Source organism: Microtus oregoni, unplaced genomic scaffold (assembly GCF_018167655.1).
Source record: "Microtus oregoni isolate MIOR12 unplaced genomic scaffold, Mior012 000013F_ref0000133, whole genome shotgun sequence".
Taxonomy (NCBI): domain Eukaryota; kingdom Metazoa; phylum Chordata; class Mammalia; order Rodentia; family Cricetidae; genus Microtus; species Microtus oregoni.
In genome coordinates, this window is record NW_024543072.1 from 39,989,556 (window position 1) to 40,002,987 (window position 13,432).

The 13,432-nt window shown below is 39.7% G+C and overlaps 1 protein-coding gene across 1 annotated transcript in view; it reads left to right on the forward strand.

Moving 5' to 3' along the window:
* Pappa2 (pappalysin 2) overlaps positions 1-13,432 on the forward strand; it is a 360,123-nt gene that overhangs the window by 282,638 nt on the left and 64,053 nt on the right. The window contains exon 19 of the mRNA XM_041662449.1: positions 226-439. Within this exon, the coding sequence (XP_041518383.1) occupies positions 226-439 (214 nt within the window). The remainder of the gene's footprint in view (positions 1-225; positions 440-13,432) is intronic.

The following is a 13,432-nucleotide window of genomic DNA, read 5'->3' on the forward strand; positions in this document are numbered from 1 at the left end:
CACCACATGCTCTTTGTCTAGACCTCTCAGCCTTCAGGATGCCACACAGTGACTCGTACCCTAGGCGGACCATGGGTCAGCATTTGATGGGAGATTTTAGAGACACTGCTCAACAAAGAATAATGGCACTTGAGAGTCAGTGTATCTGTTCGTTAACTAGTTTTTTGTTCTTTGTCCATGTGCTCTCTGTTCTGAGCATCACGTGATTCTCTTTCCTGGAGTCAGGACTGAGCCCGTGGCTGACTTGTCTGGAAGATGGACTCTGGTCTCTCCCTGAAGTCTACTGCAAGTTGGAATGTGACGCTCCTCCAGTTATTCCAAATGCCAATTTGCTTCTGCCGCGTTGCCTAGAGGGCAGCCATGATGTGGGTACCATCTGCAGATATAAGTGCAAGCCGGGCTACTATGTGATGGAGAACGCAGGGAGTCAAGGAAGGAAGTAAGTGTCATGGATTTGATCTCATGGTTTCCTTGCCTTGCACCGTGCTCTGTTCCCTCATGGCAAATTGCAGATCCTCTGGGATACCCACTGTTTATTGTGTTCGTTTTTTTCTGTATAATTTCTCTACACCTACACAGACACATTCTTCCATCAAGGCAGACCGGGGTCCAGGTATTTCCTATAAAGGCACTGTCTCCCATGAGAGATTCCATAGGCTCATGTAGGTGCTCTTGTGGGGGAAACTGGCTTCTCATTTTCCTTAGAGTTTAAATGATGAGCCTCCTGAATTATTATTTAGGCTGTCAGAGCCCAGCTCAATGTCTGCACAATTTTATTAGGATAACTCAAAGCTGAGGCCTATGGAGATGAACCTAGCTGAGGCCTGGGGTGTTTATTACATATGTCGTGTGTGGAAAGTTTCTTTCTCTGCCTCAATTATCTTAACTGGAAAATGGGATAATAAACAACCACCTACAGAATTGATAAAGGGGCTTCTTGAATGAGAACGCATTAAACAAGACTTAGTAAGTTGCTTTTTAACAGAATACAACACCTTTAGCTATCTCCATTGTTATTTCCATCATTCTGCTTTTTCTTCCAGGAGCATTGTGTGAGGGAGGCAGGGAAGTGGCAGGACAATGTGCTCAGGAACGGCTAAAGAGCGGAGAGATGGCTGACGTGCGCAGTGGAGAAGAAAGAACAGAACATTTGAGGATGGGAGAGTTAAAGGATGAGAGACGACAGCCATTTCTCTGAGCTCCTAGCTAAGCTTTATGTCGGGAAAATGAGGTTTCCATGGGGGATTCTGGATTTTCTGCCTCCCACATTCCTATTCCTGGGCAGGGGTACTTGAGACGCATCTGTGGGCGCAGTTTTTCTGGCTGAGAAAGTGGACACTTAGACCAGAACGTCACCATCAGTTTGGTCTTGAACATTTACGTTTGCAAGCACCCTGCTAAGGAGAGATTAAATTATTTACCATGCTGTGTAAACTGATTAAATCTTAGTTTACACCTGTTTATATAGCAGGCGACGAATTGGTAATCAGAAGTTTGCAAGGTGAGCATAAATCACTGTCGCCTGCCACTTGTGTTTACCCAGTGAACTATGTCTGCCTTGTTTTTACTCGTGTGGAAGAAGCCCAAAGCTGGACACATGAGGCCCTAAAATTCTTCTTAGGACGTACACTTCAGAAGAGAAGGAACTGAGAAAAACAGGCAGGAAACACAACTCCAAGAAAATACACACAGGGTGATTTTACATAGTGGTATGAAGTAGTGTCGGGGTGGGGCGGGGGCAATTGGGCACAGCTGCTGGAGGACTCAGGTTTGCATGGTAGTGAGCAATCTAGTATATCCACACGTCTTCAGTTTTGTATTCACAATGGGAAAGGGACGCATCATTTCTTTGGTCTTGTTTGGACAATGTTCTGAAAATATTCTATGTTATGAAGTTCAATGCATATACTACGCTAAGTGTTGCTTCATATTTCTTATTCATTTATTTTGCTTTGGGTTTTTGAGACAAGGTCATACTCTATATAGCCCAGGCTTACTTTGAACTCAGAGCAATCCTTCCACCTCAGTCTCCCAAGTGCTGGTCTGTTATTATTTTTTTAAAGAAAGAAACAACTATATAAATTTCAGCTGAATGTCTTCCCTTCTTGATTGTGTGAGATATGTTCGTACAAAAGAAACACACTCAAGGGCTGACTCTGGCTTCTGGACTCCCCCTCCACTGTAATTTCACTCCATTCTGCTCGCCCTGTGCCTTGTTATTTAATAATAAAGACCAAGACACCATACCTGGGCAGTGATACCTCAAAGATAGAATCAAAAACCATGGATAACCGGGCGATGGTGGCACACGCCTTTAATCCCAGCACTCGGGAGGCAGAGGCAGGCGGATCTCTGTGAGTTCGAGACCAGCCTGGTCTACAAGAGCTAGTTCCAGGACAGGCTCCAAAGCCACAGAGAAACCCTGTCTCGAAAAAAAAAAAAAACCAATAAATAAATAAAAACCATGGATAGTAGCATTTTCCTGACATCTCCAGTACTTGTGAGGTGAAGGCCAAATGATCAGGAGTTCAAAGCCATCCTTAGCTACATAGCAAGTTCAAAGGCATCCTGAGCAACATTACATTAGTTCTACAAATAGCAAAGAAAAATAAGACAAAAAGGCCAAAATAAAAACAAAGGCAACAAACAAAAAAAATATTAAACACTTCTAAAGATTTAGCAGGTTTCATGTTAGGACACCATAACTACACACTGTTTCCTGAAACCCTTCTTTTTCAGCTCCATTGACCACTTGCCCCGATTTTTCTTCTTTCTTTCTGTCTCTTCTTAGTTTCCTTCCCCAGTTTCTTCCCTCTGTCTGGTCCTCCAAAGACCTAAAAGCACAAAGGACAGTCTACACTAAATCATTTGGAATCTGCACATCTCTCTGCCCTGTGATGCTGGTAGACCCTGAAGCCTGCACAGCACATAAGACTCTGTGGTGTCTTGTGCTGTCTCATTAGTCAATTAACAGCAAGTTATTAACAATTTGCCTCCACCTAAATCAAGGCACATCTATATACCAGAATTTCTGTGTGTGTGATCTAAGCACTAGAATTTTGAAAATTTCCTTGACTTCATTTGGTATTCATTGTGCACTGACCTACGAGAAACGTTGTCCTTGTTAGAACAGTATGCACAGTGGAATTTTGGCAATGAATAAGTAGATGAACAACCCATATCTTAAAAAAAAATGTATTGTCCTTTTACATGGTGGACTTTTGCATATAATTTTTATATTACTTATTTTTAAAGATAATAGAGAAAATATAAACAGAATTGTAATCTCATGAATCAGTAATGATTACAATGTTTTAGGACTTATCACCCTTTCGCAGTGGATAATCCACACAATTTCATACTCTTTTCATCTTTGTCTAGCCATTTCTTCCACCTGCATACCACCATTAATCACATCTCTGCTATTTCATTAACGTGACTTCCAGGAAAGCTAAAATAAATGTGTCTGCATTATATTTTAACCAAAGACCATTTATAGTTTCCATTCTCTTTTACTCCCATGGGTCCTTTTTTCTCATTACACATTATCCTTCTGTGTGAAGGTTAGGTTAACCTCATTAGAGGTCCTAATTAACTTAATTTTATATCATTCTGGCCTTCTAACTTTGCTTGACAGTCTCTCTTATCCATCATTCATCAACATATATCCATAAGGTAGTGTGGAAGTCAGATCTTCTCAAAGTAGTAGTAAATAGTTATCCTATGTGAGTATTTCTCATGATTTCAACTTTTCCAAAGTGCGTGCGCGCGCACACACACACACACACACACACACACACACACACACACAAATGTTCTACAAACACAACTGAAGATAGAGACTGTAGGCTTCACATTGTGATTGCTTATGTTGGGTGGTAGTGATCACCTTCAATGGTGCGTTGTCCAGTCTAACCTGTGGGAAGAATCTGAGGGGAGGTAGAAACTAGGTATGTATTTGAGCCTTCTCTATATACAAAGAAGGACCAACCACTTGATATAGCAGCAAATGAAACAGTTAAGTCCAGGGAACTCTTCTGTTGTTTGGATAAGAACCATGGAGGTGATAATGATTCCTTGCTATGTGCTATGAGAACTAAGAATTTTGGCTACTTAACTCCATATATTTCTCGTGACAATAATATATCTTATTATGAAATGTTAGTACAATGTCTTGTGTTAATATAATATATAAATTGATATATATGTATATATATGCATTAGATATATTACATATTATTATCTATTATATGTGTATGTTGTATATTATTATCTCCCATTACAAAAACGAAACAGACTAAAAGTTATGTGATCATTTGGCCAATAAATGGCCACATTGAGATTAAAGCCATCTTAACACAATGGTCTGGCCCAATAATATTTTTAATCATGAGCAAATACCTTCATTTTTTTCTGGTCTCTTTTTTCATGTTTGTAAAATAAACTTCTAAATTATTTCTAGTGCTAAAAGTTTGCATTCTGTTTCCTGTCATTAGAGCAAAAATGACGGGCTAAGACCTTGGTATACTACCATCAAGAAAAGTAATGTATAGTTTGTTAATACCAAAAATTCAAGGTTTATTATAAACACAAGTACTGTACTACATGAATTAAGTAGGAAATACTTTGGGTAATCTTACAGTACTTCCCAAAGAACTTAGTCTGATTGAACAGCCAAAGCTTAAACGGCTTCTTTATTAACCAATGTAATAAAACATATTTACAGCATACAGAGGGGAATCCCACATCAAATCATTGTTAGCTGGCTTTGGTTGGTCTCTCCTCATTCACAATCCACAGGACTGGATGTAGATGTCACTTGAAAATGGAATGCTAAAATATTTTTCTCTTTAGATTTGTAGACTTGTGAGAACCCTAAATTAAAGAACCCTAAATTAAAGAAGATAATTAAAGAAGATAATTGAGTCAAAACTACTAAAAGATGTTTCTGCAGTCAAGTTTTACCTCATGACAGGGCATGGGCTTGGTGAGACTCAATCTTGAATGGCAACTCTGCTTGCTTAGTAGTTTTTTTTTTTTTCTTGAACAGGGTACCACTCTACTATTGTTAGAGTAGACTATCACTATTCTAATAGGAGCATTGGAAAGTCTTGTGAAGATGAAATGATTAAAGACAAAAAGCTGACACGGTTTCTGGTTATATTTTCCTGGCTTAGTAATGCCTTCTGCTATTTGCACTCATTAATCACTACTCCCACAGCTTCTCTGTTACCATGGTCACCACTGGATCAACTATTACCACCATCATTACAGCCACCATTATAACCACCACCACCACCACTGTTGTGACTATCACGACTACCTTCATGACTGTCATCTCCACTTCATCATTATTTCTACCACCTATCATCATCGCTGTCATCACTACGACAACCAACATCCTGGTTTCCCTAACACAGTAACTCTTGATAAGTAAGATGCACTGCTGAGGTGTTAAGTGAGAATACTATTTTTTAACAAGGAGTTTTTTATATGTTTGGTATTTAATCAGTGACCATTCTTTTCCTTCTATAATTTCTATATTCCCCCAAAACAGCCTAGAGGCCAAAAAGATTGGAATTGTCATTCTAGAGACAGTTCTTCAGTAACCAGGAGGGAAGGTGCATTTTCTTATCTTTATAAGAAACACACACCGAGCTGGGCGGTGGTGGCGCACGCCTTAAATCCCAGCACTCGGGAGGCAGAGGCAGGCAGATCTCTGTGAGTTCGAGACCAGCCTGGTCTACAAGAGCTAGTTCCAGGACAGGCTCCAAAACCAAAAGAAACACACACCGAAATAAAGTTTGTTGAGCTAAAACTGTACATTTCCCTCCCCTAACCAGAACCTTCTCTGCAGGCTTCATGACATGAAAGTGAAGCATGAAACAGTAAAATTGCATGTGGGAGAAAGTAAGTGGAAATAGAATAGTAATAGAGTGCTGGTCAGACTTCAAAATTAGTGTAGCATAAAATCAGTCTGGCCTGGAGGAAGAGGGGCCATGGCATGGCATGGAGGTCTTACCTTGAGTTATATTTAACTCTCTACATCTTTCTGAGCCCATAGCTTGAGCTTCAACAAATTTTATTCTACCGTGATATGCGATAGGAAAACTTGACCAATAAACTGCCAATGTGAAGAGAAACAATATTAAAATTCCTTAAATATGCTAGATTTACAACCTTTCAAAACAGTAATATATCTGATGTATAGAACAATATATCATAACATTGCATATACAATAGGTTATAACTCTCTCTCTTTCTTTCTGTATGTGTGTGTGTGTGCGCACACACGTGCTAGCTGTTTTTACTTTTCCAAGTAAGAACAGCACTGTAAACTCTGTGTACACTCGTGCATCTGTAAGACATAGAAATTTGTTTTCTTTCCATTAAGTCTCTGTCTGGCTTTATAATTAGTGTTTATAGTAAATACATTCAAAGTTTATCCTTAAAATCCTCAATTCTCTTGCCATTGTAGTATCATGTGAGCCTTAAACTAATTTATTACAGCTTCTTTTGGCTTCAAAGTGACTGAACCTCTGCTGTAAGCTTTGGCCACTCAAATACACATCTGGGCATGGGCCAACTCCTGCCTCAGGATTTACAGGACTGGCAGCTGATGCTTTGGCTTTTGCTTACAAGAATACTTGCTGGACTTGTAAATGTCCCTGTGACCTTAGTCCCAAGCAAGGGGCATATTACTGTAAAGTTTGCTGTTCTGTATCAACTGCCAATTTTTCTATTAATTGCAAAAACTAAGTATAAACAATGCTTACTTTTAACAGATAAAGCAGTGAGACTTTCAGCGACATGCAACATCATACCCCAGTGTTGTTTCTCATCTGCCTTTGGCTTGTCCTGATTGCTTTTCTGGCCCTACTAACTCTTACTTTGGGTGGGTGAGCATTTTGGTAGTGACCTTGCCTTGTTCTCTATCAATAGGAGTCAGGGCAGGCCAGACTGATTCATGAATGATCCCCTAGGGGATTCTGGGTGGGACAATAATATGAAGAATTAAGTATGGTTAGAATACTGAGTGGATTGTGGACATATACACACACTTAGGTCATTAGCACTTGCTAGTCATTTGGGCCACTTAGCAGATACTCTTCGTTGTGTTACGTGGTTTCTTCAAATAATGGGAGAAATGTGTGATCTCCATTTTTTTTTCAAACAGAAAAACTGAGAACAAGAGAGGCAAAGTAATTGATTTCAGGTCAGAGGCTTATTAAGAACCAAAGCTACAGTTTTAACACTAGTTATCTGATTCTATAGCCTCTGTTTTGACTCGTTCTGTCACACTTAGTGACAGTGATCATTCAGTGCATCCTGGAGGCCACTGTGACTGAATTGTCCATCTCTTGCCTTTTTAAAAAAAAATTTCTCTCATATATTACATCCTGATAATTTTCACCTCCCTGCTCTCCTCCCAGTCCCTTTCGCTTTCCTCCAGACCTACTCCCCCTCTATTTTCTTTCAGAAAAGAGAAGGCATCCTGGGGATATCAATTGAATATGGCATAACAAGTTATAATAAGACGAAGCACATGCCCTCCTATCAAGGCTGTGTGAGGCAATCTAGTAGGAGGTAAACGGTTCCAAGAGCAGTCAAAAGAGTCAGAGACAATGCCACTCCCACTGTTAGGAGTCCCACAAGAAAACTCAGCTACACATCCATAATGTGTAAGCAGAAGACCTAGCCCAGACCCATATAGAATCAATGATTGACCCTTCAGGGTATGTAAGCCTCTATGATCCCCACTTAGTTGATTCTGTGGGCCATGTTCTTATCATGACCTTGGCCCCTCTGGCTTCTATAGTCATTCCTCCCTTTTTTCCTTGGTTCTGCCTAATGTTTGGATGTGGGTCTTTGCATCTGTTCCCATCAGTTGTTGGAACTGATCTCTGAAGATGATTGGGCTAGAGTACAGCAGAATATCATTAAGAATCATTTCATTGACCTTTCTCTTTTTTTGTCAATCATGTTTGGTTCAATCCTAGGTCTGGGCTGTCCAGCGTTTGGTTCCTGGACATCCACACAGTGTCAGGCATGGTCTTCCTCTCATGGCATGGGGCTCACGTTGACCCAGTTCATTGGTTGGCCACTGCCACAAGTTCTGTGCTTCCCTTACCCAGAACATCCTGCAGACAGAACAAAGGTCAAAGGTTGTGTGGCTGGGTTGATGTCCCAATTCCTGCACTAGAAACCTGGCCTGGTTACAGAAGATGGAAGGTTCAGGCTCCATATCCCCCATTATCAGGAATCTATATTAGGGTCACCCTTATAGTTTCTAGTGAGTGTCCATTGCACTAGATTTTTATGTTGTCCCCCAAATGCCGCTCTAATTACTAATTCCAGTAATCTCTTGCAGTCTTCTCTCCCTCTGCCCCCGTCCCTCCTGCTTTTGTTCCACCTGCCCCCAGTCCACCTGTGAAATAAATTCTATTTACCCTTCACAGGGAGATCCATGAGTCCCCCCTTGAGCTCTCATTGTTATTTAGCCTCTCTGGGTCTGTGTATTGTAGCATGATTATTCTTTATTTAACTACTAATACCCACTTATAGGTGAGAACATGCCATGTTTGTCTTTCCGGGACTGCAATATCTCACTTAGGATGATTTTTTTTCTAGCTCCACCCATGTGCCTTCAAATTTCATGATATCTTTTTATTTAACAGCTGAGTAATTGTGTACATATACCACATTTTCTTTATTCATTCTTTGGCCGAAGGACTTACAGGTTGTTTCCAATTGCTGACTTGTAGAGTGAATTCTACTCTGTTCAATTAGAATTCATGCTACATTGGCTATTATAAATAAAGTTGCTATGAACATAGTTCATATATTTTAATAGGATGTAGCATCCTTTGGGTATATGCCCAGGAGTAGTGTAGGTCTTGAGGCCCATCAAGTTTCAATTTTCTGAGGAATCTCCATATTGATTTCCAAAGTGGCTGTACAATTTTGCACTCCCACCAGCAATGGAGGAGTGTTCTCCTTCCTCCACATCCTCACCAGCATGAACTGTCATTTATGTTTTTGATCTTAGTCATTCTGACAGGCGTAAGATGGAATCTCAAAGACATTTGGATTTGCATTTCCCTGATGGTTAAGGATGTGGAGCATTTCTTTAGAGTTTCTCAGCCATGTGAGATTCTCTGTTTAAATTGATACCCTATTTTTAAAATTGGATTATTTGGGTTGTTGGTGTCTAGTTTTTTGAGTTCTTTACATATTTTCAATATTAGCCCTCTGTCAGATGTGGAGTTGGTGAAAATCTTTTCCCATTCTGTAGGCTGCCATTTTGTATTATTGTTGATGTCCTTTACCTTATAGAAGCTTTTCAGTTTCATGAATTCTATCAGTTGTCGACTTCAGTGCCTGTGCTATTGCCGCTCTGTTCAGGAAGTTGTCTCCTATCTCAATGCATTCCAACTCTTGTTTTTTACATGGAAAATATCTGACACAGAGAGTGTTAACTAGTTCTCTCCTCTCATCCATATCCAGGCATGATAGAACAAGCAAGTGGCATGCATAGGCATTCCTGTCCACCTTCCAATCTACAGGTACCTATGGCTTCCCTGATGTTCATGTTACACATCAGTAACTCAGATCTTATTGCTGCTATGGCTTCTAGACAAGGGATTGTCAAAACCCTTTACTTTCTGAAGGAGCAAGAGTGACAGAAAGTGGCTCATCAGGTGAAGCCACAGGCAAAGGTGTGGCCGTGTTTTGAAAGTACCTGTTTATTATGAGTACTTACTGTCACCCCTGTCTGTAGTTGAACAGACAGACCGACAGAGGCAGACCTATAGAGAAGCCAGGAGGAGTCTGAAGAAGATTTTGTACTGAAACCTTTGAAGATAAGAAAATAATTAGCAATAAATGAGATAAGCTGTCTTCAAAAATGAGTATATACAGTTTTTTTTTATCATTCCTGAAAAAAAAGTCTTCTTGGACTCACAGCAGGCTTTCCCCATTATCTCAGTTATGTATGTATACATGTATATATGTATGGATGTATGGATGGATAGATGGATAGATGGAGAAAGAGAGGGGGAAGGGAAGGAGGGAGAGGGAGAGAGAGAGAGAGAGAAGAAAGAGGGAGGCATGCTTCTCTTATAACTAGCCAAGATCACTAACGATTCATCTTTATACCTCTGGGATTTTTTTTTTAGTTTGAGATAATTTAATTATATTTTTTCCTTCCCTTTACCCCCTCTAAATACTCCTCACTATTTTTTTTCTAATTTATGGCTTATTTTTCATTAATTGTTATTGCACACATATACACCACATACACAACACACACACTCACACACACACACACACCACTCATGAGTAGAATCTGATCAGTCTCTATAATACTATCTACATATGTTTTCAGGGATGACCATTTGCCACTGGGCATCTAGTTGATGTGCTCTTTGCTCTTCCCTGGGAAAGGCTACCTTTCCCATTCTCAGCCTTCCTCCATTGCCTGCAGTTCTCTATGTAGGGCTCATGCCTCATGGACTTCTCTCTGTCTCATTTTGCATGTTCTGGTTGTTCAGTTTATATTGAAGCAGTCATGCTGGTGAAAGTTTATGGGTGCAGCTTCTGATATCACTAGAATACCCAATCTCACAGCAAATTCCCAGTTCCTCTGGCTCTTACAATTTTCTTTCTCTCTTCTGCAATATTCTCTAAAGGTTAGCGATGAGATACTGACTTCTACAACTTTGTATTTTGCTTAGTTGTGGTTTTCTATTTGGTGCAAAGGAAGTTTCCTTGATGATGGGTGAAGACCATGCTTATCCACTTATATGTTGTTGCTGGGAATTATGCTGGTTTGGTAAATTAGTGGTTATAGATTCTCTCCATCAATACCTCTTGGATCTTTCATGCATGTTCCTTTAGTCTACCTATCCTTCTCTTTCTGGAGCAAGCAAACCTACCTCAAAGAATCTCTTTTCTTATATACTTCATGTCTCCTGGTAGCTTCCTCTTAGGGCTGTAAGTTTGAATAATAATGGCACCTGTGGACTCATATATTTGAATGATTATTCACCAGGGAGTGGAACTCTTTTATGGAATTTGAAAGGAGGTGTGGCTTTGTCGGAGGAACTGTGTCACTGGGTGCGGGGGGCTTTGAGGTTTCAAAAACCCACATAAGGTCTAGTCTCTCTCTCTGCCTGTGAACCAAAATGTGAAGGTCTCAGTTACTTCTCCAACACCTGTCTGCATGCTTGTATACTGCCATGCTCCCTATGATGATAATACTGGACTAAGCCTCTGAGACTGTAAGGAAGCACCCGATTAAATGAGTTGCCTTGGTCATGGTGTCTCTTCACAGCAATAGAACAGTGAACAAGACAGGGCTCCTGTAAATTATTATTCTGGCATTATTACCATACCAAGCTGTGGGACCCAATGTAATATATATATATATATATATATATATATATATATATATATATGTGCTCATATATGAGCATATATATATATATATGCTCAATGAATAATTGTCCAATGAATGTGGAAATGAACATATGAATATACAGGTAGATGATGCAAAAATGGTAAAGACCAAAGGTTCCTACTAAATGTCTTCATATTTTAGGTTTCATTAATCCTTGCCTTTCAGTGTGATTTCTAGTTTTTCAGACATGCACCAATGGGAACAGATATGAGGAATCGGAATAACTGTAATAATTGTGTGCATTTAGATTTAAATCACATGAGACAGCTCAGGTTTGGGGAACCCAAGCATGTTCTACATGAAAAATTCCATCAGCTGTAGCAAAGTGGGCCATAAACATAACAGAAGAAAAGATTAAGTACCATTGACCTTAAAAATTAGAAATGCTGAGGGATCTAGTGAGAAAGGATGGAGAAGTTATCATAAGCTTGAAGATCTTCTGGCTCACAGAGAGGGTGTTCCTGCACCTACCAGCCTGGGAACCTAAGCTATTAGCAAAGACAGAAGCACAGCATCAGGCCTTGACCCAGAATAAACAGTTCATCCCTGTCTAGGCTTTACTAGGATCTTTATGCTAACAGAGGCTCCACTTTACCTGGGGGTACTTAATAAAAGACACTCTTGTTTGTTTCTTACTCAGAGAAAAAACACTTACCCAAAGCCAATACATCTAAGTGGACGATACTAGTGGTTCTATTCTCTGGGACAGGACATCTAGAGGTCTGATATTACACAGGACGGAGCAACTATCATCAGCTGTGGACTGGTCACAGCTGAAGTCTACCTGCTCCTCTTTAAAAATATTGGCTTGAGAAGCCAGGCCTGCAGTTTGTTAAAATGAAAACTGGTGTGGAGTTTGGAATTGCTATAATATTCTTTGGGGTGGGTTTGAAGACTGTGTCTCTCAAAGTGGCCTTGATCTTCTCTTCTCCAACTTTAAAATGCATGGGAATAGCTTGGAGAACTTTAGATTCTTATTGAGTCAATCTGGGATATATCCTTGTATTTATTAGTAACAAGTTTCCATATTCTGATTGTAATACTGCTGTTCTAGGTACCACTCTGTGGGTAGTAAGGACCCAGAGTATTCTGAAGAGAGAATCTAGTCTATGTAATTCAGTTTGGAAAACTGAGCATGTGTCATGCAACAAAATTGAATCAATTAATACTTTGGGTTGCTGTTCTGTAATAGAAACAATGTAATTGCCTTCTCTGCTTACATTTCCTATTTAGCATAGGTCAGTGGCAAATACACAAGTAAGGAATTACTTCCTTTATCTACTCCTTTGCAGGACCATAAGTCCTTTCAGATTGCAATATGGGCATTAGTGTTTGGTCATCACAATACATTGATCAGTGTGATAATGCCAAGTTAATTAATGGAATTTCTAATGGCATTTCAGCTATAAAGTAAATATTCACACATCTCCTGAACAAAAACCTATTAACACCTAATATGAACCAGACATAATGCTGGGTATTGAAGCTATCATGGCAAATAAGGCCCAGGTAGGAGTAAACAGACATCACAGAAGCAAGTATATTAATAAACAAATAGAAAATAAACAAGATAATTACAGAGCATGCACTCTGTGAACGCAGCAAGGATGCTGGTTCTTAAAGTGACAGAGGGCTCTCTTGGTGATAAAACTGTTCAAAGATAGGAAGAGAGGGATTTAATTAGAAGAACAGCACCACAAGGCGGAAGAGTGGCATCTGAGTCCCCGTGGCAGCAACGATCTTGTGCTGCACTTGTAATTCTCATCCCAGAGTAGATGAGTACATTTAAAAACATGACTAGCGGGGTGCACGGTATCAAAGAGAATGCAGTCATGTAATACAGGACCTTGCAGGCTAATAGGAAGCATTTGGACTTTAATGAATTCAAATATTTTGTTTTGTGGCCAGAAACAAATGAAATGCTTTGCACAGGAAATGATACAACGTAATTTATTCATTTTTATGAAAATT